The sequence below is a fragment of the Clupea harengus genome, chromosome 22 (genome assembly GCF_900700415.2).
Source record: "Clupea harengus chromosome 22, Ch_v2.0.2, whole genome shotgun sequence".
NCBI classification, from domain to species: Eukaryota; Metazoa; Chordata; class Actinopteri; order Clupeiformes; family Clupeidae; genus Clupea; species Clupea harengus.
The window spans coordinates 7,077,389-7,101,407 of record NC_045173.1 but is presented as its reverse complement, the minus strand read 5'-3'; the positions used below and the strand labels follow the sequence as shown (position 1 = coordinate 7,101,407).

The 24,019-nt window shown below is 43.0% G+C and overlaps 2 protein-coding genes across 4 annotated transcripts in view; both read right to left on the bottom strand.

Annotated features, from left to right (window-relative positions):
- rapgef2a (Rap guanine nucleotide exchange factor 2a) overlaps nucleotides 1–2,618 on the bottom strand; it is a 29,550-nt gene extending 26,932 nt beyond the window's left edge. Inside the window, exon 1 of the mRNA XM_042703133.1 lies at nucleotides 2,549–2,618. The gene's annotated coding sequence lies outside the window, so the exon portion shown is untranslated. The remainder of the gene's footprint in view (nucleotides 1–2,548) is intronic.
- Nucleotides 2,619–5,933: 3,315 nt separating this feature from the next.
- Nucleotides 5,934–23,807, bottom strand: fnip2 (folliculin interacting protein 2). Of its 3 annotated transcripts, XM_031560124.1 has the most exons (17): nucleotides 23,704–23,807; nucleotides 17,430–17,553; nucleotides 16,180–16,266; nucleotides 15,718–15,818; nucleotides 13,244–13,318; nucleotides 12,608–12,666; nucleotides 12,410–12,481; nucleotides 12,054–12,183; nucleotides 11,674–11,875; nucleotides 11,063–11,151; nucleotides 10,691–10,837; nucleotides 10,281–10,450; nucleotides 9,195–9,948; nucleotides 8,122–8,278; nucleotides 7,644–7,844; nucleotides 7,393–7,508; nucleotides 5,934–7,037 (listed from the first exon to the last, which is right to left on the bottom strand). In XM_031560124.1, exons 1-17 carry the CDS (start codon nucleotides 23,790–23,792, stop codon nucleotides 6,959–6,961), a joined length of 2,652 nt encoding a protein of 883 aa, XP_031415984.1. In that variant the 5' UTR covers nucleotides 23,793–23,807; the 3' UTR covers nucleotides 5,934–6,958. The 3 variants fall into 3 exon arrangements, with proteins under 3 accessions (XP_031415984.1, XP_031415985.1, XP_031415986.1); XM_031560125.2 differs by lacking the exons at nucleotides 17,430–17,553; nucleotides 23,704–23,807 and adding an exon at nucleotides 21,397–21,624; XM_031560126.2 differs by lacking the exons at nucleotides 17,430–17,553; nucleotides 23,704–23,807 and adding an exon at nucleotides 19,458–19,733.
- Nucleotides 23,808–24,019: the final 212 nt, after the last annotated feature.

The window sequence follows — 24,019 nt, the reverse complement described above, 5'->3', positions numbered from 1 at the left end:
GGGATGAGGATTCGTTCTCCCTTCAGGAGGATCCCATCAGCCACATGTATGTCTGCTCTGTATGGCCAATACGGTAGCAGAAGCTCAGGAACTGCTTTCCTCTGCACTGGCCACCCTCTGTCTGTGTATGCTCTGAGTTGTGTCATTGTACCATCTCTGTTCTGTAAGTTTTTGATCTGTTCCAATTTAGTTTTTGTTGCAGGTATATGTTCCATGACGTGGTCAATGTAGACTTGGCACTCTTTCCAGGTTGTCACATTCTGTGCTGTTTTCAGGTCCAAGGGGTGCTCGTGACAACGCGTCAGCTAGCACCAGCTGTTTTCCTGGCACATGAATGATCTTGTATGTGAATCTCATCATTCTCAATCTGAATCTGAGAATACGTGGAGGTAAATCATCCAGCGGACGGGTGCCTAGCAATGAGATGAGAGGCTTGTGTCTGTACGTACGGTAAAGTCTAATCCCAGGAGGTAGGCACTCAGTCGCTTCACACGCCCAGGTCAGAGCAAGGGCCTCCTTCTCAATTTGTGCATATCGAGCTTCTGTAAGAGTTAGACTTCTGGATATGTACACCACTGGTCTGAATTCTCCATCTGACTGTCTCTGCATTTAACACTCCTCCCAGGCCATAAGACGATGCATCGGCTGAGACAAGTGTTTCTCGCTTTGAACTGTATTGAGCTAAGACAGTTGGTGAACTCAGCTCTTCCTTTACTGCCTCAAAAAGCAGTCTTTTGTTTGAATGTCCCACGTCCATGTGCAGTCATTCTTAAGCAAGTCTCTTAGGGGTTTTGTGAGAGTGGGCAGATGAGGTGAAAACTTGCCGACATAATTCACCATACCCATGAAGCGCCTCACGCCTTCAATGTTTTGTGGTTCGGGCATGTTCAGAATTGCTTTAATTTTGTCTGGATCAGCCTCTTATCCCCTGAGCACTGATTTTATGTCCCAGGAATTTCACTTGTTTCACCCCAAACTCACATTTTTCATTCAGGGTCATCCCGCGCTCTCAAACTTCCTGAGGACCTCACACAGCCTGTTGTCATGCTCAGTTTCATCCTTGCCGAACACTAATATGTCATCGGCATGGCACAGTGTTCCTGGTGTGCCGGCAATGATCTGGGACATTCTCAGCTGGAAATGTTCCGGAGCTGAAGAGATTCCGAATGGGAGTCTCCTGAAACAATACCTCCCAAAAGGAGTGATGAATGTTGTTAAGGGCTCAGAGTCTTTGTGCAAGGGTATTTGCCAAAATCCTGAAGTGGCATCCAATTTTGAGAAAACTATGGCTCCATCTACCTTTGCTAGAGTTTCATCCACAGCTGGCAGTATGTGTCTCTCGCGACGCACACTTTCATTGAGCCTCGTTAGATCTACACAGATCCTGATGTTTCCGTTAGGCTTCGGGACAACCACTATCCCCGCACACCACTCGGTCGGCTCTTGGATTTTTCGGATGACGCCCATAGTTTCCATTCTATGGAGCTCTGACTTCACTTTATCCATGAGAGGTAATGCTACACGTCTAGGAGCTGATAGGGCATATGGCATTGCACCGTCGGCTAACTCAATCTTATAGCTACCTTGTAGCTTCCCTAAGCCTAAAAAACCTTTGGGAACATGGTCTTAAATTTGTTTCCCATGGCTTGGACTGCTGCCACCTGCTGGAGCAGCGGTAGACTCTGAATAGCAGGGAGACCTAGCAGTGGCATCACTAGATCCTGGACTACAAATATTTCCTGCTCTGTTTTCTGTTTGCCCTTTTTAAGACATGCATTAAATGTGCCCAGTACCGTCAATGGTTGGTTATTGGGGCCACATATCAATCGCTGTGCTTTTTGCAGTTCACCATCTCTGCCTCTTGAGTACACTGATTCTGGTATGGCGGTGACTGCCGCTCCTGTATCTAACTTGAAATTAACAAGTACTCCATTCATTTGAATGTCCTGTTTCCATATGTCTTGTTTCTGACACTGAATCGTTCCCATGAACGCATCTTCTCCCGTTTCCTGACATTCTTCAATAGCCTCCACTCGCTGTCCTGATCGACACACCACCGCGAAATGGCCTTTCCTATTGCATCTTCTACAGTCTGCCTCTCTAGCTGGACATTGTTTCCATGAGTGCTGAGGGCTTTTCCCGCATCTTTTACAATTTTCTGTGTGATTTCTCTGTGTTGGCGCTGACATCTGAAATTTCCCTGGTTTTCGTGTAGACATTGCATCCACATTTGCTTCCTTAATTTCAGTTTTTTGTCTAATCAGAGGCTGTTGTTTCTTTACTTCTTCATTTTGTCTGACTTGTGTTTTTGTTTTAGCCAATGTGAGATTAGGATCTAATTGCAACTTCTCTGACAGTTTGGCATCTCTGATTCCAACTACGATCCTATCTCTTATCATTTCTTCCCGCAGAACGCCATATTGACAATGGTCCGCGAGCTTGTGAACATCAGTGATAAAACTTTCTGCTGTTTCACCTGGCTGTTGATATCTGGTATTAAATTTGGCTCTCTCATAAATTACATTGTGTTTGCCAATGAAATACTCACTCAGGGCTTTGCACACATCTTCATATTTCTTTCTCTGAGCGTCACTCAATGTCAGCGTGTACAAAACGTCGTCACTCTTCTCCCCCATAATGTATAGTAGCGAGTTGACCTGGTACTCCTCAGTCTTTTCTGCTAGTCCAGAAGCTATCCTAAATCGCTCGAAGCGCCGTAGCCATTGCGTCCAACTGTTTGGCTCATCAAAATTGAAGCTTGCCGGGGGCGGTATAGAAAATATCTGGTCCATTCTGATCTATGAATCTGACGATATCCCTCTCCTTTTCTTATGAGGACAAGTCAACGAGCTAGCAGCTAGTTCTCTTGCTTAGCAACTTGCTAAATCACCACTGCAGGCAAATTCTAACGTCTTCTTGACAGTTCCAATTGCACTTTCGTTTTACTCACATTATCATCACCATCTTCTGACACCATGTGGTATGATGTGAACTAGCTCTGTTAGACCAGACAGCAACGACAGCGTGTATTCTTCAGCAGCACACGTACTTTATTAACTATATCCAGCCTCGTACATCAGTCATTACTCAATGGTCAAGCGCACCCTAGTGGCCTGACATTCCACTACAATTAGTGCTTACAGTTTTTCTCGATTGCTTTGGCACATTTTTCTATTCACTGTTTACTTTTTCAAAACAGCTTACACACAGCCCTTAACAGAAGATGAAATGACCAAAACACTATATGATGTTTGCAGAATGACACCAGCTATTACACACCCATCAAAACCAAACATTTCCATCAAAACCTACAATTTGTGCTTAATTGAAAATGTATGTTTTCTCATTTATTTAACAATGGATAACAAAATTCAATATCAACCTCTGAAACCATCACTTCAACTTGTGTGCAACACCCTCACAAAACTGACTATTTTACCACTGACAACATACTACAATTTGGGTTTTGTACTGAGCACTCTTACTTAAGAAATATACTCTCAGAAAGTATTACAGTAAAATATTGTAGTTCTGTTTTTGTATTGCTAAATACTATAAAAGATATTCTAAACAAGGACCTGTCAACACCATTGATTTACATATGCTCTACTGTGTACAAAATGGCAAAGATTCAAAAATATTTATTGCAGTCATTTTTCCACATTACATGTATATACTGTAAGAAGTCAAAATGACAGGTTTCAATATACAGTAAAAAGGTAAAATCTGTTCTGCAGTGAACATTCTCCCCCTGCCACCAGTGTGGGCCAGTGTGTTGATTCTGTAAAAAATAGTGCAATAGGCTGTAAATACTGTAAATATACAGTAATCAGAATTCTACCGTATATGTGGTAAATTACTTTAGTGAAACTACAGTTGTTGTTGTTTATTATTGTTGTTTATTAAGGATCCCCATTAGTCTACACCATGGTGGAGACTATTCTTCCTGGGGTCCAGGCAAAAAATATTACAATACAATATAAATACATAAATACATAAAATGCAGTACAGCATGATCAATTATCACAAAAACACAGACTTAAAAAACAACATTAAAAGTAAAATAATACCTAAAGTACAGTACTGCATTGTATTGTGGCAACACACTTTACAAAAGTATAGAAATGACTGCAAATACAGTGAAACACAGTACAGTAAATTGACTGTAAAGGCCAGCAAAGTGTCATTGTCATTCCCGAACGTACAAACAATTGATGCCACAGTATGACGGCTCAGGTTTGGCTGAACCCTTTGGCCAGCCTCTCTCATGGAGAGGTCATGATTGACTATGTGATCAATGACTGTTGCCCTAATTTCATTAGAGCATCTTACACGAATGCCACGTCCCCTGACAGGGCCCCCTCTACCTCTACCACAGCCTCTTCCTAGTCCTCGTCCTAGTCCTTGCTGAGGTTGTTGGTGGCGGCCTCCTCGATCCATGCGTATCAACTTCAATCTATTGACCTCTTTCAGAGGTTGAGAACTACTTGATAAGTTGTGCACAGAGAGTTCACACAGGTGCTGACGATATTTAGAATATAGAGAGCAGTTTCAGTAGTAAAGACAGGTGAACTCACCTGTGTAAGATCATTTTAAAAGACTACATATAAAAACTGTCAAATGGTAAATATCAAGCAGTGTTAGATGCAATGATGAAAAGCAACTGTCAGATAGAAATGTACCAGACAGTCAGCAGGTCAATGCACTGGGTCAAAGGCAGTTAGACAGATGAAATGTGGAAACCACCTAAGTCGCAAGAAAATATGATGACAGCAGAAAAGTGAAATACAGAAGTTCTGTTAAACGGACAAAGTCCAAAAAAGGCAAGAAAGCACAGTGCAGAGTGGACAGATGACCAAGACATCGGCTGAAGGCCACATACCACTAAGTGACATCATCACTGGGCCAATAAAAGATCGAACATTTCCTGAAGCTGGCAGAACGCGCCTTCTCCAGCGTTTTCATGTATCACTGCATCAAAAGCTGTATTGCTATTATTATTTGCCAGTAAAAAACTTGTCTTGTACAACGATCATCTCGTCCGGTGGCTCCTTCCTAAACCAGCACGCAAAGAGAAAAAACTTAAACCTGTTTGGTGTGTCTACAATTATGTGTTTGCGCACTTGATGGCTGTGTTTAACCAATGGCTCATAGGTGTGGTAATTTGACAGTCAGTGTTTTGGAATTGCAAGGATGTGACATCTTGATATACTTCTGTGTCTAATGTATACAAGTGTGTTTAGTGTTTTGCAAATCACTGTGTGTATTGTTTTGCAAAAAGTGTGAGCTGACATTGTGCTTATAGTGGTGCAAATCTGGGCCGATCTTTTGCTCCTTGAGTGTAAGGTTTTGATAATTGTGTGATACTTTTGGTTTTAGTGATCAGATTTTAGTGATTTTAGTGATTTAACTGTAATGGAGAGAGTATGGAAGACCAAAACAACGGCAGCAAACAGGACAAAAATTATACTCAAAATGTGTATCTAGATATAAGCCAAATGATCCATTTGGTAAATATATAAAATGAAAGACTGTTTGCCTGTTTATTTATGACTTTACATACTGTTTCAACCCATTCTTAGAAGTGGCTGAAGAATGATCTGCAATGCACTTGTTTAATATTAAAATGCAGTACATGTATTGCCTTTTCACTCATTTCTGCACATTGATTGAATCAAATCTGTTATTTTCTGAGAAAACAGTATGTCAGAATACTGTGTTGTCATCAACTAGCACAGAATTCAAATAATTATCTTTGCAATAGGGGTGGCAAACAATACTTCAACTAATGTTAATGCTATTTACCTTAGATGTCATGTGATATGTAGCAGTAATTTAGAGTCTATCTTGGTCTAGCTTGGTTAGGATTCAACATCTAAACTTGCTGAATATAGAGTTGGCACCTAATCTTCAAACAACACGCACACACAAAGTTAAGTGTTGCTAGAATCTAGTTTATTTAACAACAGTCTTTAAGACATCCCAATCTCGATACAGAAAGAACATTCATCAAAAAAGAACATATTACACCCATCCTCACAACACATGCCAGTACAAATATCTTGATTCACTGAGAACTGTTTGTCCTTCCCTAGTTTGGAACTGACCTATTAATATGCATCAGAGGGGTTTATCCACGGCCATAATACCCACAACCCCTCTCTAATCAACCAATGAATGATTCATGGGGTCAGTTCGGTAAATCTTGTGGCACAAAAACAATAAGACTTGAGGATCTGTTGCTGTTGAGGAGAATGATCATCATGGTCTTCAACACAGTGTCTTGTGAGACACAGGACATGGTCATGTAAGACTGAAACGTTTCAGACACATCAGCTGAGGTAGAGTTTTAAAAGGTTTTTTTTTTTGTTTAAACACTGGAATGATACCCTGTGACTGTTTTAATAGGCTGCATTTTACATTACTGTGGTGATCTTGTAAACAAGAGTTAGTTTCCTTTTAGAGATCTAAAAGTAAAAAAAAGTCCATACAAAAAGGCTGTGTGTATTTGTGCGCATTAGTAGTTCTTCAACACAGACTAAGCAGACAGCACCTAATCATCAATAAACAGCACACACATACTCATATGCACACTTCTCTTACGTACAGATCCACTGAACACTGATTACCACACAGCTTCTCAGTGAAATTCATGTAAACATGTACTAATCCATTTGTCCCTTTAAGACAACCCTTTAAGACAACCCAAAGTGCCCTTCCCTTCAAGGAGATGTGTAAAATGAAGGAAAATAAACAATTTACACAATAAAAAAAACAGGAGCGTAAACAAGTGGCCATGAGTCAGTGTATGTGTGTATGCATTCCAGCCAGAAATGTGTCCAGTGCATCTTCTGAGATCGCACAGACGGACACACACACACACACACACACACACACACGTTGTGTGAGAATCCACTTGAGAGTCCTTGGGACTCTGGGCCCTGATTGGTTTGTTGGCTCAGAGCAGGATCTGAGCCACATAAGGTGAGTGTGTGCTGGCCACGGCTGCAAGCAATGGGAGATCACTTGACTCAATCCTGATGGAAAGCCATTCCCCAAGATCCAAGGAGATCCAAAATATTCAGAAGAAATCCAGAATAATCCATTGATGAAGGCAGCAGACCACAGAGATCCATAGTTATCCCCGAAAAAGATCCAGGGAGAGAATAGTGTTACACATAGGAATTTGATATGCATCTGACAATGTCTATTTATAAAAGTTGTAGGATTCAGGCCCCTTAAAATGTTACTGCTAGAGTGGTTTGAGAGTAATGATGGGATTTATTTTCCCGAGGCCTCATCAGGAATTGAAAAACTTTTTCACTTCCTTTAAAATGTTTTTTACATAATGGTGTAAGGGAATGGTGACCTTGAGCTTTTCAGTGGTCTTACCCTAAGGCTAGTCCCAGCTCCCTCACATGAACTCTGGTCTGTCCTCTCAAATACTCTGCTAGAGTACAGCTTTTAAAATACACTTCTTGTAGGCGATCTTCAAGGTGCATCACACACTGCAACACACACACACCACAGAGGAAAACAGATGTATTAGCGCTTCCTGAAATGTTAATGAAATGAAAATATAAATGTGTGTCTATACATAATAGTTTGTTTGGTTATTAATGTATCCAACTTGGTGTACTCACAAACTCTGCACTGAGGTTGAGTTTCTGCAGCTGTAACACGGATGTAAGGATGTTGCAGATCAGTCCAGAAACCAGCACGTCTCTCCCCAGACGCCCTGCCTCACACACACGACGTTGGCTCGTAGCCACCTGCACACACAACCTGTCTGTGTCTGCCACGATACACACCGACTCTGCCACCGGCTCGTCCAGAGCTGGGTGCTGGGGTAACACAAACATATACACAATAACATACACGCATACATTGGAAAATTGTTTATATTACAAGGAAGTTTAAACATGAGTGTCTCCGTCCATATAACGTTGTTTTAATTTGTATTAAACTTGAAAGCAAGCATTCATATACATGTGCTGTCATATACTGGAAACATATCTCTCATTGTCTACTTCACACTAAGTCCATTAGTAATGCCTACTATTGGACAATCTGTAATGGAGTGACATACATAATTATGTCACAGTAGGTGAAGGAACTCACCAATACAGTGTGCTCCAGGTCAGCCATGAGACACTGCTTGAGCCGCTGGTCACTAGAGATTCCATGTAAGACGAAGTCTGGCATGTACTGGGGGCAGTAACCCCCCATCAGAGAGCGTCCAAAGTGGTTCACACTGGGCTTTCTACTCATCTCACAGCTACCAGACAAACACAAACACAAACACAAACACAAACTATGAGCTGTAGGTATGACATTTTAAACACATTGTAGATATCAAAGAGGCAGTAAAGAGTGTTAGCAAGCTAACTAGCTATCAGCAAAACAGACTTGCATGGCAAAAACCAACATTACTGCCGGCACTGATAAAAGCTAGCAAGCTTGCAAACTGATGTATTTTCCTGATGTATTCGATGACATGGTGCTGTAAAAGTTGTTCATACATTTTTGCACACAACAAAAGTACATACAGTGAACACCCGGGACAGACAGTGAGAATAACAGGTTTGCTTATCACCTCTTCACATGACTGACATTCCCACTTACAAAAAACATACATTTTTGCAGTCCAACTTTTTTTTTAAGGTTTCTTTTTCTGAACCCAACAAAAGACAGCAATTGCTTCAAAACATCAACCAAAGAATGAAGACTTTAAGGCACAGTCTGCCATTTTAATCTAATTCACTAGTGTCAAGGTTTAAGGAACCTTATCAAAAACAAATAGATATTTCAACTTTAAAGTAACAGTATGCAGCAATTTGCCACTTTTCTGATACATTGTTTTATAGGCATCTAGTTTTGGTTTAATGTTTTAATTAATATTGATGTTATATGGTCATGTAAAGACAGACAAACACGCCTGTAATTCTGTGGTCCAGGGCAGGCCACCAAGAAAAAATTTAAGAAAAATGTTCACAGCATAACATCACCAACTATATCACCAAAAGACACTAGTGGTAGCAAGGGTTTATCAGTGCCAACTGTACTGTTGTTTCTGCAGGTATCTGCCTTTTAGGTACTTAAATAGCTGGCTAAAACTATAATCTATTTAAACAAAAATGTGTAATGTGTATGGTACAATCTAGTACTATGTATTTGTATTAATGGTATGTTACCTGGGTAAGGGTAGTTCATATTGTTTTTCTGTTGCCATAGAGGGTTGCTGTGTAGGTGTTTCTTCAGCATCACTGTCTCCAAGCGCACTGTCCAAGCTCTCATTTCGCTGCATGTCCATCAAACCTCGAAGGGGCCACTTTTTATCCAAGCCAAGCCCTCCTAACGCAGCAGTGTGACCTTTGAACTGCACATCCTCCTCCCCTGGATAGCCAATGAGGAATTGAGCCTTGTGAAGCAGGGGGCTCTGATTGGACGAATCGTATTCTGTCTCTATGCCAACACAGTCCGGGCCTGCACTCAAACACTCAAGACCAGTTTCTGAGTCCTGCGTGCTGAGAGATAAGAGACTGTCATTGGTCCTTTCAGGGAATGGGGTGGGATCAGGGATCTCAGGCGGAGAGACAGGCATTTCCCTGGTCTGTTCTGGGTCGGAGCCTGCTTCACAGGAGGGAGACATTAGATCACCCATCCGTTCTGGGCAGGGGACATCTTGAGAGGTGGGTGCTGTTGGATCACTGGTCTGTTCTGGGCAGGGGGAAGCCTCGGGCACCTCCAAGGACTCAGGTGCGGCAGGATTGTCTGTGTGGTTTGGGCTGATGATGTCATATGTTTTAGAGTCACTCTCCTGGAGGTCGGAGCAGCGGATGAAGTAGGAGAGAACATAGAGTACCCTCTGCACCAGCTCCCTCCGCCGACCCACCACCACTGTGCGACACACACGCACCGGAAAACCCAGCGCACCATACAGATCACCTGCAACACAGACATATACATCACATCATCTACACATATCAACATATACTGTGTGTGTATATATATATATATATATATGAGTTTACATTTATAAACACACACACACACACACACACACACACCATCATGGTCACAAAATGTATTGTCAAAAACCTTCACACCAGACCCTTATTGTGGTACAGGCATGTAATCATATCGCACTGTGGATGGAACCCATACTTGAGATGACTACATTTCACCACCAGAGGGCAGCAAGGCACTAACACAAAATACTACCCTAATAGAGAGGCAGCTTGCTTCAGAGAGTATTTCAATGTATCCGAGTTCAATACCTAGTTGTGCCCATAGTGGGTTGTAGGGGTGGGATTTAGCCAGCAGATCCAGAGAGTGGGAGGAATGTTTCTCATAGATGGGTTTGATTGGCGGGTGGTTGCTGGGCATTACAGTTGGTACCCAAGCAAGGTGATACATGAGAACAGCAGTGAGTAGAGCAGGCAGGAACCTGTAAACAAACAAATCACAAATCATTATCCGTTGCTGTTATACACTATAACAACACTCGATCAGGACAAGGTTTTACAGTAATGTTGAATATGGAATGTTAAACTTATTCTGAAAGCAGAACTGAACACCACTCAACATTCAGCAGGCAGAATGTTAGTTGATTTTGATGGCAATTTGAGAATTATTTCTATGTGTATTGCATGTCTGTGCTTAGATGTGAAAGCTGAAATGAACTGACTGGGTTTTGCCACTGTTATCCATTAGGAGGCTCATCTCTTTGAGGAAACGCTGACATAGAGCACTTCGCTCAGCACCCTGGGATACCATGGTCAGCCAAACAGGCTCGCTAATGCGTGGCGCCATGTAGAGGTTCCAGATAGTCATCCTGTCAAACCACAGCAAAAGAGCAGTGTCAACACGGTTCATCTGGCTGACATGAGCAAAAGAGCAAAAGATTCCACCCAGAGACTGCTTCTCAAGTACTCAAGTTTCTCCTGGGAAAAGCTGAAAATGTGGGAAGGATCTGGGAAGTCTGTATGCCAACTGTAAATCCAATATCTCTGTTTGGGTAAAAGCATTTCAGCTGACAGTGTGCATCGCTGCTAATTACCTGAAGTCTCCTAAAGCCTCCATCACGCGACACAAGTACACTTGCACCCGCTGAGAAGACTCTGCAATCCTCCTGCACAGGATCATGGCCTGGAGAGAACACACACACACACACACATTCAATCCTCCTGCACAGGATCATGGCCTGGAGAGTACACACACACACACTTATTCAATCCTCCTGCACAGGATCATGGCCTGGAGAGTACACACACACACACTTATTCAATCCTCCTGCACAGGATCATGGCCTGGAGAGAACACACACACACACACACATTCAATCCTCCTGCACAGGATCATGGCCTGGAGAGTACACACACACACACACACACACACACACACACACACACACACACACACACACACACACACACACACACACACACACACACACACACACACACACACACACACACACACACTTATTCAATCCTCCTGCACAGGATCATGGCCTGGAGAGTACACACACACACACTTATTCATACTTGGCTTAAGCCACATTTACCACATCAGTAACAATAGGTTATGCTTCATAGGATTATAAATGCCTTTGCTAAATAGTCAATAGTTTCAGTGCTGCATACTGCAAACCGGGAGCACTTCTCCTACCCTCTCTATGGCAGCCTTCAGCTTGTTCATGTGCGACTCAAACAGTGGGAAGTGTGAGAAGAAGAACTCCTGGAACGCCTTGTTCTCCTCCTCTTTCTCTGGCAAGCTAAAGATGATGCTCACAGCGATCTTCTTCCGCCGAACCAGTGCAGGGTTGGAGCCACAGCTGTCATCTGACAGGTTAAACATTTCGTCTGTACTCCTGAGAACGCACACACACACACACACACACACACACACACACATTGCCATACAAACAACAAAAAAAAAGAGTGTGAAAACAAAGGAAAATACACAGAGAAAGAGAGAGAATATAGTTTAATTTCATCATAAGCAGGCCCCCCCACACACACACACACACACACACAACACAACCTCACCAGCGTGGAATGGGTCCATGCTGAAGGCTAGTTGCCTGACTACGGAGCCATCGCCGTTGGTAACTACTGCCACTGCTGGTGGAGGACCCAGGTGATGGAATGGGTGTAGCCAGCAGACTACCTAGGGAAGCTACACAGGGAGCACACACACACACACATTTAAAGTCGTCATAGCGACGTCTCAGATCATCAGCGGGACCAGGCAGTCTTCTAGTGGTACATGTGCCTGTCTGTATATGTGTGTGTGTAGCCATGCGTATGTGCCTGTGTGTATATGTGTGTGTGCATGTGTGTTTGTGTGTGTGTATGTGAATGTGTGTGTTAGTGTGTGTGTGTGTGTATCCATGTGTATGTACCTGACTGTGCAATGCCACTGTCCCCGTCCTCACTGCGCACCCTGCTTGGCATGTCGACTGGCGTGCTGTGAGCTGAGGGAGAGGGCAGTACAGGGGATAAGCACAAATCAATATGGAAGAGCAAACATGGTGTTCATGATATTATAACAAACAATCATAATAAAATATATAATAATACAAACGTGGTAAGACACTTACCAATGCTGCTGCTATAGCTTGGGCATGTCTGGCTGATTGAATCTAAACTATCCTGCAAGCTAGACACACAAGAGTATGTTCAGATTGGCGATCACAAACGCACATGACATTCACACAAGCTAGAGAGACAAGAGTATGTTCAGATTGGCGATCGCAAACATGCATGACATTCACACAAGCTAGACACACAAGAGTATGTTCAGATTGGCTATCACAAACGCACATGACATTCACACAAGCTAGAGAGACAAGAGTATGTTCAGATTGGCGATCGCAAACATGCATGACATTCACACAAGCTAGACACACAAGAGTATGTTCAGATTGGCTATCACAAACGCACATGACATTCACACAAGCTAGAGAGACAAGAGTATGTTCAGATTGGCGATCGCAAACATGCATGACATTCACACAAGCTAGACACACAAGAGTATGATCAGATTGGCTATCACAAACGCACATGACATTCACACAAGCTAGAGAGACAAGAGTATGTTCAGATTGGCGATCGCAAACATGCATGACATTCACACAAGCTAGAGACACAAGAGTATGTTCAGATTGGCGATCGCAAACACACATGACATTCACACAAGCGTGTCAGACAGAGCATCCAAAGGGACAGACACTTACGTGCTTGTGCTTCCTGTGTTACTGCTGCCTGCTCGTGCAGAGAAAACCTTACTGACCATCAGCTGGGGAGGAGACCTACACACACACACACGCACACACATTATTAGCATAATTTACAGAAATAAAAAACTGAAACAGAAATACAGTTGCACTTTTGTAAGTCCTTGAAGCATGGTATTTATGATAAGGCATGCCACTGCTAGATTAGCAACGTCATAACATAAAAGACCCAGCAGAAGGTAGCTTTATGTTCTGATTTGGTGGTGTGTTAGATTAGGTAACCATTCCTGTTCTGTGCCACACCTGGGTAAGTATTCCACAGGGCTGCATGCTGAGCCCGCCTGTTCACCCAATACGGAGTGCCTACCGATGCCGCAGCAACACCACAACACTCATCAGCAGTAATGGTGTGAGCCCTTAGGTCCGCTGCCTGGCAGGGTGGTGCTCTAACAACAGCATGGATCTCCACCTCAGAGATCTCACTGTCAACTCCCAAGAGCAGCAGACACACGGTGTCAGACCCACAGACACACGGTGTCAGGCACACGGTGAGCCCAGCGTCAAATCCCTGGGTGTTCACTTCTCTGGGGACTTCAATTATTGTCTACTTATTGACATTGAAAATATCTCATCTGCCATCTCACATTCTGGTTACCCTCTACTAGTAAAAGTGGTAAAGAATTCTCAGACATCCATTCTCAGATGTCCACCACCTCCAATCTCTAATCAGACCTCGGCTTGATGTCTACCACCTCGGCTTGCCTCTGGTGGAGTTAGTTTTTGTTGATTTTTTTGGAGTTTTATAATTAATGTCAATGGTTGACATTGTTGTTTAACATGTCTATGTTACATCTGTGTCCTACTTTAATGGATCATTGAGTTTTCTGAAGTTTTCTGAAGGATTAGGGCCAAGGCCAGATATGTAGATATCTCCTCTCCCTGTTGGAGTCCCTCCTCTCGTGTTGATAGTCAGGCTGCACAGCTGAGAGGTTCGGGCCTGAGCTAGAGATAGGGTTAGCTCTCTCTGTTCCTGTGAATGTCATACGGAGACGGACTACCTAGCTGGCATGATTGGGGAAGATGATGTTGCACATCACATGTTGCATTAGAAGGTGTAAGATTCTGAATGTTTGCCACTATTACGTGGTATAAGAATTTTAGACATCTCTAAACTAGCCGAAGATGAGCAGAGAAACTCTGGGAAGCTACTCTCTGAGTTTATTAGAGGCTAGACTGCAAAGAACTGTGTTGAAAATGTATTATTATTATTATTATTATTACTACTAGTAGTAGTAGTAGTAGTAGTAGTGGTGGTAGTAGATCAACTTTATCATCATTAACATGGTCTTCACATAATTCAAAATATAGGGTTATGCTAATAAGCACGTATGAAGGCAAGCTACAAGTCCCGTTACTACTTATGCGTTGGAGAAAATAACTTCCTTCTTCTTCATTGCCACTATAATGATCTTAGGCTGTTTTAGAATGCTAAATGGGAGAACAATGTGTTGAACAGTAGACTAAACTGAATGAGTACTATGCTATAAAACACAAACAATATGACTTGTCTCACTTTTTGTTGCGCATTAAGGCTCTGATCAATGATAGACTACTGGGTTATTTTATTCACTGTAACTCAAAATCACCACAATTTTGGCCGCAATTTTTGAGAATTCCCTTTTTGAGATCCTGGTGGGACTGATTGTCGATGTTAAGCCGTCAAACTGTGCAGAGATTAGATTAGATGCACCTGTCAGACGTTGAAGACCAAGACGGAGGTCACAATTCAAAATAGATTTATGCAATGCCCTTCTTTGTGGCGCATATGAATCCATGGTGTGCATCTATTAAGTTAGGGCCCCCTACCTTACGCAATATGGTGCCTCAATGCTTTATACAGGCCATGGTCATCGCTCACCTTCACTACTCCTTCAGGGTATTGTCTGTCTCTGCAGTGACACCTTTGCCAGTGGTCCAGAATGAGGTGGTAGATGTGGTCTTTGATCATCAGCCAAAGTGGGCATGTTTTACTCCACTGTAGGTCTCCCTACACTAGCTCCCTGTGACTGCTCACATTACAGTCCAGCCGCTAATGCCTGCACTCATAGAACTAAATTCCATCATCAGGTCTATGGTTTTTCTGGTCCCCTATGTTTGTCCACTGAATTCTTAGCATTGCCATGTCTTTAAAAAATCGTGTGAGGCTCAGTTCTCCCTAGATGAGAACTGCCTGAAACTGAGCAGCAGCCCAAACTGCCTGAAACTACCAACACCACCAATGGGAGATGGAGGACCATACAACAGTAATGCTGCCAAACAGCTGAACTAAAGTACAGTGCAAATGTGGACGTCCTCAGTAGTATCACGTACCAAATCAAATCATCACAATTCGGCTGTGATCTTTAAAACTTCCGCATATCCACATGCACAAACCATGGCACACACACGCACACAAACCAAATTAGTCAACTTACCTGATGTGATGGATCTTGAGAGTGGAGCCTTTATAACTCATGGCAACTGAGCCAAACATCATCTCGCCCAGCATATTCACATCTGACGCTGGCCTGGTGTACTGCAAAACACACACACACACACACACACTCTGATTAGAGGGAGAGAGAGTCTGGAGGATGCTGGACTGTATTGTCTAGTGCTTTCACATAAGCCTAACTGTTGTGTGAGTGCTTGGGTGTGTTTGTCTGTTTGAGTGTGCAGTTTGTGTCTGTCAGGGTCCACTCTGGGCATGTGTGTTTAGGAGTGTGTAGTGGCAGTACCAGTCCAAACAAGGGTCTCACAATTACACACACACACACACACACACACACACACACACACACACACACACACACACACACACAAGTACAAATCATCATGGTGATGCGCTCAGGTCAGGTCAGTCCTGTTGGAGTTGGAGAGTGAGGTAGGATGTTCACCTGGTAGGTTGGGGGAAGGTCCTTCTGGCCTGCCTGGCTGCCAATATCACACGTTGCACTTTGTCTCCTGGGCTCCTCTGTGTTGTGCTATTAGAGAAAGCAAGCAGATTGGAATCAGGAGACAAAAAAAACAACACAAATAACACACGGATGGGTACACCAGATAACATGATAATATGCCTCCCAGTGTCCTGTAAGATGGCAGCTTGTCTCTGTAGAAACGGTGGGTGCACTGAGACTACACTAGAGTAGTCAGGTATCTCAGGTCACTCGGCTACACAGCACAGTGGCATTAATCAATCTATGTATGTTATCTATAGCACATAAAGCAAATGCAATTACTGATGTAATCACAAGTCTGTTAGTCTTTTATACACACACACACACACACAGACACACATACACACAGAAACACACACACACAAAGAGACAGATACACACACACACAGAGAAACACACACACACACACACACACACTCACAAACACACACACACACACAAACACACGCGCACAGTGGGCGAGCTGAATAAACAGACCAGCTCATGTGACCACATACACAGTTGACAGAAACACAACCTCTGTTCTTCAGAGACAGAGACAGAGAGAGGGAGAGAGAAAGAAAGAGAGAGAGAGAGTGAAAGAGAGAGACAGTTAGAATGTGAGACAACAGTTCTAAATACTTTGCAAAAAAAAAGAAAACACAAAATGCCTCCATTTATGTGAGTAAGAAACTCTCACACTCACACACACACACACACACACACAACACACACACACACACACACACACCACACACACACACACACACACACACACACACACAGGGGTCTTAAACAAGCTGACCTACTTATCCTGCACAGCTGATCAGTCACACCTGTCATGGGATCCAAGCAGGCAAGATTACGGGGCATGTGACGCCCCCCCAAAACACGCGCGCGGGCAGACGCAGGCACACACACACACACACACACACACACACAGACACACACACACACACCCACCCACCCACACACAAACAAACTAAGCACATACTGTGCAACACCTAACACAACCTAAACAGCTTTCCAGACATCAACATCCATTAACAAAAGATATCTACAACTTGACTAAGGTCCCATCATGTCAATGAAGCCACAGCTAGATGTATAGTGTGAAAGTGTGAAACTCACCACCTACTAAGGATATGTGTGTGTGTGTGTGTGTGTGTGTGTGTGTGTGTGTGTGTGTGTGTGTGTGTGTCTGATCTTACTGGTCCGACATCATCTAGTTTTCTGATGGCTTTGGAGTCAAACAGAACCTGTCGTCCACGGCGTTCACAGTCCTGGTACACAATTAGTCTGATCTGGGCCAACTCAAACTCAGCCAAGGCCCAACTAAAAAAGAAAAACACACAGAAAGAAGAAGATTGGTATACATGGTTACACTACGCCAAGCGTTCGGGATGTGCACAAAGAGTGTTGAGAGTGTTTCATTACTAATCTGTCCTGGGAAACAGCGTGACACAAAAGGAACTCCCGAACAGAACTCCCGAACAGAACTCCAAAACAGAACTCCCAAAATCCATCAGCGCTACTCAAACAGAACATCTCATCCTAGCATATACCCCCACGCACACACACAATAAAAACACACACTTGTCCTACTGTACCTGCTCTCCATTCTACCAAGAAACTCTTAGCCACTCAGGAGTCCATCCTAGCATCTATCAGATGTCTGAAGAGCATAGAGTGACTGAGTCCCATACGCACGTAAACAGACTGCCACACGTGAAGACCATTGCTGCATCCTGACAAGTGCACGTGAAGCAGAGGGCGAGAGTGTCCATCGGTCACACACTCCCCAACACCCTCAAATGTCTTGACGGTTCCAAGAACTGGATGCTTCACCCAAAGGTCCCTCAATTGGGCCATTCCACGCACTCATCCAGCCATATGTGTGTGTGTTTGTGTGTTTGTGTGTGTGTGTGTGTGTGTGTGTGTGTGTGTGTGTGTGTGTGTGTGTGTGTGTATGAATGTGTATTAATTATTCAGGGTGCCTGTGTCTGTATTTCATGAGCACCAGAGTGTGTGTGTGTGTGTGTGTTCTGTAAGTGTGTGTGTATCTGTGTAGCCTATGCATTCAGTAGATGTTTTGAGTATGGAATAGTCCAATGCTCCTTCCTGCCCTCTCTGCCCCAGCTGCAAAACAATACACGTTGCTACGCACAGTCTCTCTTTATACTGCCCCCTCTCACACCCACACCCACCCACACACACTCAAGTACACAGCCCCTCCGCACAGGCCCTCTTTATGCTCTCACACTGGGACTGTGTGTGATGTGTGTATGTGTATTATGTGTGTGTGTGTGTGTGTGTGTAAGAGAGCACGCTAGAGAGGGAGAGAGAGAGAGTGTGTGTGTAAGAGAGCGAGCCAGAAAGAGAGAGAGACAGAGAGAGAGAGAGAGAGAGAGAGAGAGAGAGGGAGTGTGTGTGTGTGTGTGTGTGTGTGTGTGTAATTGTGAGACCCTTGTTTGGACTGGTACTGCCACTACACACTCTCAAACACACATGTCCAGAGTTGACCCTAACAGACACAAACTGCACACTCAAACAGACAAACACACCCAAGCACTCACACAACAGTTAGGCTTATGTGAAAGCACTAGACAATACAGTCCAGCATCCTCCAGACTCTCTCTCGCTCTCTCTGATTAGAAAATAGAGAGAGAGAGAGAGAGAGAGAGAGAGAAAGAAAGAAAGAGAGGGAGGGAGGGAGGGAGTGTCACATGATCATACTTTGGTAATGAAAAAGCCAAAGAAGCCTGTGATCAATTAGGGGATATTTTTAACAGCACTGAGCGTACCTTCAAAAAGCATGACTGTTTGCATGACTAACTCCCACTACGGGTCCAAGACTTAAACATTTTTACTTTAATAACATATAAAATAAGTGTATATGACTAATTATTTCTAATAAATATATATAATATATATTATATATATATATATATATAAATATATATAATATATATTTATATAATTTGTTATGCAGTGGGTTAACAATCAGTTCATTTATAAGCTGTGCAAAGATGGTCAAAACAGGAAAGGAATTCAGCTGTGACACAGAACATTAACCTGGTATGACCACCTACATATTTGTCACTTTTAATTCCGCACAAATGGCACTGAAGGGAACAGACAGACTAACACACACACACACACACACACACACACGCACACACTAAGACACACACACTAAGACACACACACACCCACATACACACACAAAGATTCTGTACCTGTTGGGTGTAAACTCCTCTGGATAGCAAAAACACATTGTGCCAAATTTCCTGCTACTTTTAATCTTCATTGTCAAAGAAGGAGCTTAAAATGTATCCATAACAACATGGCGAGCCGAGCCACCTAACACACTGCACACATACACATCCACACACACGCCTCTCTAGTGAACGAGACACAGACTTTCCTACAGCTGGTCTGGACAGGAGTGCAAAGGGAGAGAGGGAGTGAGCACATGCAGTCGAGGGCGGGTATCACAAACCCCACACACTCACATGACTATCACACAACCTCTCTCTCTCTCTCTCTCCACACACACACACACACAATCAAGCGTGTGATCGGTCTGTCATAGGACACTCTCAGGAGCCAAAGTTGCTCACCTCAGCACACAAACATACACAACACACACACACACACACACACACCAGCTCTGACACACATGCACTCACACACAAACACACAAATAATAAATAAATAAATAAATAAATAAAGGCTGTTGCACTTCACCTGACATATTTCCTTTGCAATCCATGTGTGCATGCATGCATATTGTGTGTGTGTGTGTGTGTGTATGTGTGTGAGAGGGAGCGAGAGAGAGAGAGAGAGAGAGAGAGTGTGAGTGAGTGTGTGTTTGTGTTTTTGTGTGTGTGTGTGTGTGTGTGTCTGTGTGTGTGTGTGTGTGTGTGTGTGTGTGTGTGACAGTGACAATTATGGGTTTCCTAAAATCAGTAGAACTGCTAGCTTTCAACAGACAGACATTATGTAATAATGTGAGTATACTGTATGTATTTACACATCCAACCCCAAATACAGTATTGGATATCCACTTTTTATTACAGTAAAGCCTCAAGGGACTTTCTCTATCAAGTCACTGTAACTGTAGCTAGACTCTGTGCACCATTACTAGACAGAGACAGAGCACTTTTATGGAATGTGATTAGATTAATTAAGATTGTTTTGGGTGGACTGGGAACATGTCCAGATTGTCCATTGTCATATCTTTAATAGTTTTTGCTGTCGCAGGGAAGAGTTTGTCAAAAGTCATAGGCTACTGTCACCTATATTTCAGTAAAGAAGCATAAAAGAATGCCATCTAGATGCATTACATGCTATATGGCCTAATGAGTGTACAATGCAGTCAACGCCACTTCCACTATTTTATCATAATGCATATCTTTAGAGTCTTTGTAGCAAAACACAAAGCGCTAACCTGCAAATCTACACGACATAAAACAATTTGATCTAGTCACACATGCAAATCAAACTAGCCAACCGAGATTATTGCGAGAAGCGCCATAGTAAGTATCGTGAATTGTCTGACACTGTGCTGTTGAATAATAAGGTGGTTACGTAATTGCTCGGCTGCAAAAGAATCGATTCGAGAGGAGACCGTGCAACAAGACGACGTGCACTTGTTCCGCTCGAAAGTGCAATATTCAGCATCGCCAGACGACTCAACCACGGGGCTATTGCTCGCCCAATCATCCAGTCCGTGATCTGCTTCGAACTGATGATGGCCACTTCAAATACCATGGGCAGGGCAAGCATGTGGGAATTTTCTGGTCTGATTCGCACTTTTGTCACTGTCTTGTAGTCAAACAAGGTTAGATAATTAGTGTTCTTTCTTGTTCTAGCAATTTAGTATGTCTATTCACATCGGATGCATTTTGTGGCGAAGTGCTTTATGCACTTATGAAGAGCAGTTTCGCCAGAAAAGCTTTGAGTTGGGTCTGATTAGCAAGCGATCAGAGATGCAGAATATAGTGATAGCCTACCAAAAGACTATAACCTAGTGTTATATCCCACAATGTGCAGTCACATCCCGACCACGACTCTTGTAGTCTGACATCATCCATCACCACGGTAACAGTCACACCTGCGGCGTATACAACTGTATGCCCAGGGTAATGAGAAGGAAAACCGCCACGATCTTACCGTTGCTCCAGTCCACCGGTGCAGTCACTAGTGCTGCTACCGACTTTTTTGCTGAATAGTTTCTGCAGGAGCGTGGGAGCCATAATGCCCCGAACCACACTCAAACACTAATTCGGAGGTCGCTTCTCTTCTGATGCCAGTGAATTCGAAGCATGCATGCCTGAACTCGCGGGCCTTAGGGCGTCCATTGCTTGATGTCGTGGTCATATGATAGACTAGCGTGAACGCAGACTCTGCATCCGTACATCGAACTTGGGGCGCCCTCTTCTGGACTTGCATCGTGTTACAACTCACCGACAGAAAATTATTACAGGCTTTAGTAGCCTACTGTGCTCTGAAATTCCACCCAAGGGACTATTGCCAAAAAATGATCAGTTATCAGTATGGATCACAACAGAAACATCACAATGTCCTAAGTGCCTTTACACTGTAAAGCTAGAAATCATAGCCTATGGAGTAATGTGCAGTCATGCCCACTCTTATGATTTTCCATTCATAAAACCATTCCCTCACAAAATAATTTGCAATTTCTGCAGCTTAACCTAAAACACAACCCTCAGTCTTGAACTTTGGTTGAATACATGTTAGCAAGATGATCCATTTCATTGTTATAATGCTCGTAAAGGACCATTAGAGAGTCCCAGATAACAGAACGTAATGAAACACTGTCGGTTCACTGGTGAGTTACAGACAAACGGCCCACCGTTTTACCATTTGCTTTAAAAGCTTTTTTTTATTTATTAATTTATACTTCTTCATACATTTTGAGCAATACTTTCTTTCCAGTGCGTAACATAAGCTTTTAATTGACCAAGTAATTTTTCACCTAACATTTTACGTCATTTAAACAAAAGATTATGGTGGTCAGGGAACGGACCAGACGTAGAACACGACCAGCGGGATGTCCACTCAAATCCACCATTGGACCGATATATGCTTGCTATCTGGGGTGTGATTGCTGATGGTTGACGAGGAACAGGTTTTAGGCAAAGAGAGAATTAATTTCAATGGCACTCTGGCCATTGGTTTGTGATGATAAAAGGCTAACAGTTCCAACCTGTCCCCTGAAAAGTGCACTTCCTTCCATCAAAATATGCATTATTTTACGCCATGAGATAGAAAAGAGGCCATATTGGGTAGAATACATTCTCATACAACTTACAACTACAACTTAGAACATGAATCCAAAGGGTATAGATCATTTGAGGCCCTTATCAACGGTACATGGTACAGTCAGTAGAAATACAGGAGGGAAAGGCAACTGCAAGAACTAGTTAAAACACTCTGCAGGTGAGTGTCTCCACTCATACAGGGCCTTGGATCCAGTGACAATCAATCCTGCTCTCTGGTGGTCAAGATAAAGCAAATGTGATACTCTGGGTGTCACTCAGACCACTTCAATACATAGATAGCAGTAACTCATTAAACCCATTTAATGTACTTTCAGAAGATAAATCAAGTGTTAAAACTTTCTTTTCAATGTTTGTTCATATGTTAACGCAATAATGATGAGAACATTTTTTTCTTATATGGCCACATATTAAAATAAGAAAATTAAGAAGTTGGCCATTACACATAGACGCCCCTTTGACCGCTTTAGCCCATTGTTGCGACGTGCTAACGTCGCCGCCATATTGGTGAGGTGAAGACTGGCCTGTAAACAAACGCAAGTAAACGATGGAGCTGCGGTTTTTCTGGATAAAAAGCACTTTAGCGTTTACATTTCTCAACCGATTTCACTGAGTCGTTTTTATATTCAAGGGTTTATGATCTACGTGGAGTACCAAAAAAGTTTTTTCTATGATAATCGTTGCTAGAAGCTCACTGTTCTTGTGCTCCTTCACTTTGAAATACTGAAAATAAATCTAAACTATCGAAATAGTGCATCTTTAACTACTAATATTTGACCATCATTAAGAAAAAAGCAACAGAATCTGCAAATAAATGGCTACACTAGACACTTTTCAGTCCATATTTTTCAGTAGATTTAATCTTTCCCAACAGTCGAGGATTACTCAACAAGTAGGCATGACAGTCCTTGCAGGTCATGTGCTTAAAAATTGTACTGGGTATCGTATTATAAGGCTATTCAGAATGTTAAAAAAAAAAGTTCAGTTGATTTGAATAGGCCGCCCCAACGTTTGCAGGTCTGTAATTTCTTTATATTCACTGCTGCGAAAAAGTAATGACCATCATTGGCAACGGGTTTTGTGCTTCCGCAAGTAGTCCGGTCATTTAACGTAACGGAAAGTCATTGTAACTTGAAGTCAGCAAGTAATGGGTTGCGTGTGTGAGAGATCTTCTTACCGTTGCTCCAGTCCACCGGTGTAGTCAGTAGGCCTAGTGCTGCTACCGAGGTTTTTGCGGAGGAGTTTCTGCAGGAGCGTGGGAGCCATAATGCCCCAAACCACACTCAAACACTAACTTGGAGGTCGCTTCTCTTCTGATGCCTGTGAATTTTGCTCCAGAGATTTGTTGAAGGTCCGTGTGAAGACGGGGGCCAGCTGATCAGCGCAGGCTTTCAGACAGGAGGGTGACACACCGCCTAGGCCTGATGCTTTCCTTGTCTTCTGTCTCTGAAAGAGCTGGCACACATCCTCTTCACAGACCGTCAGTGCCGGTG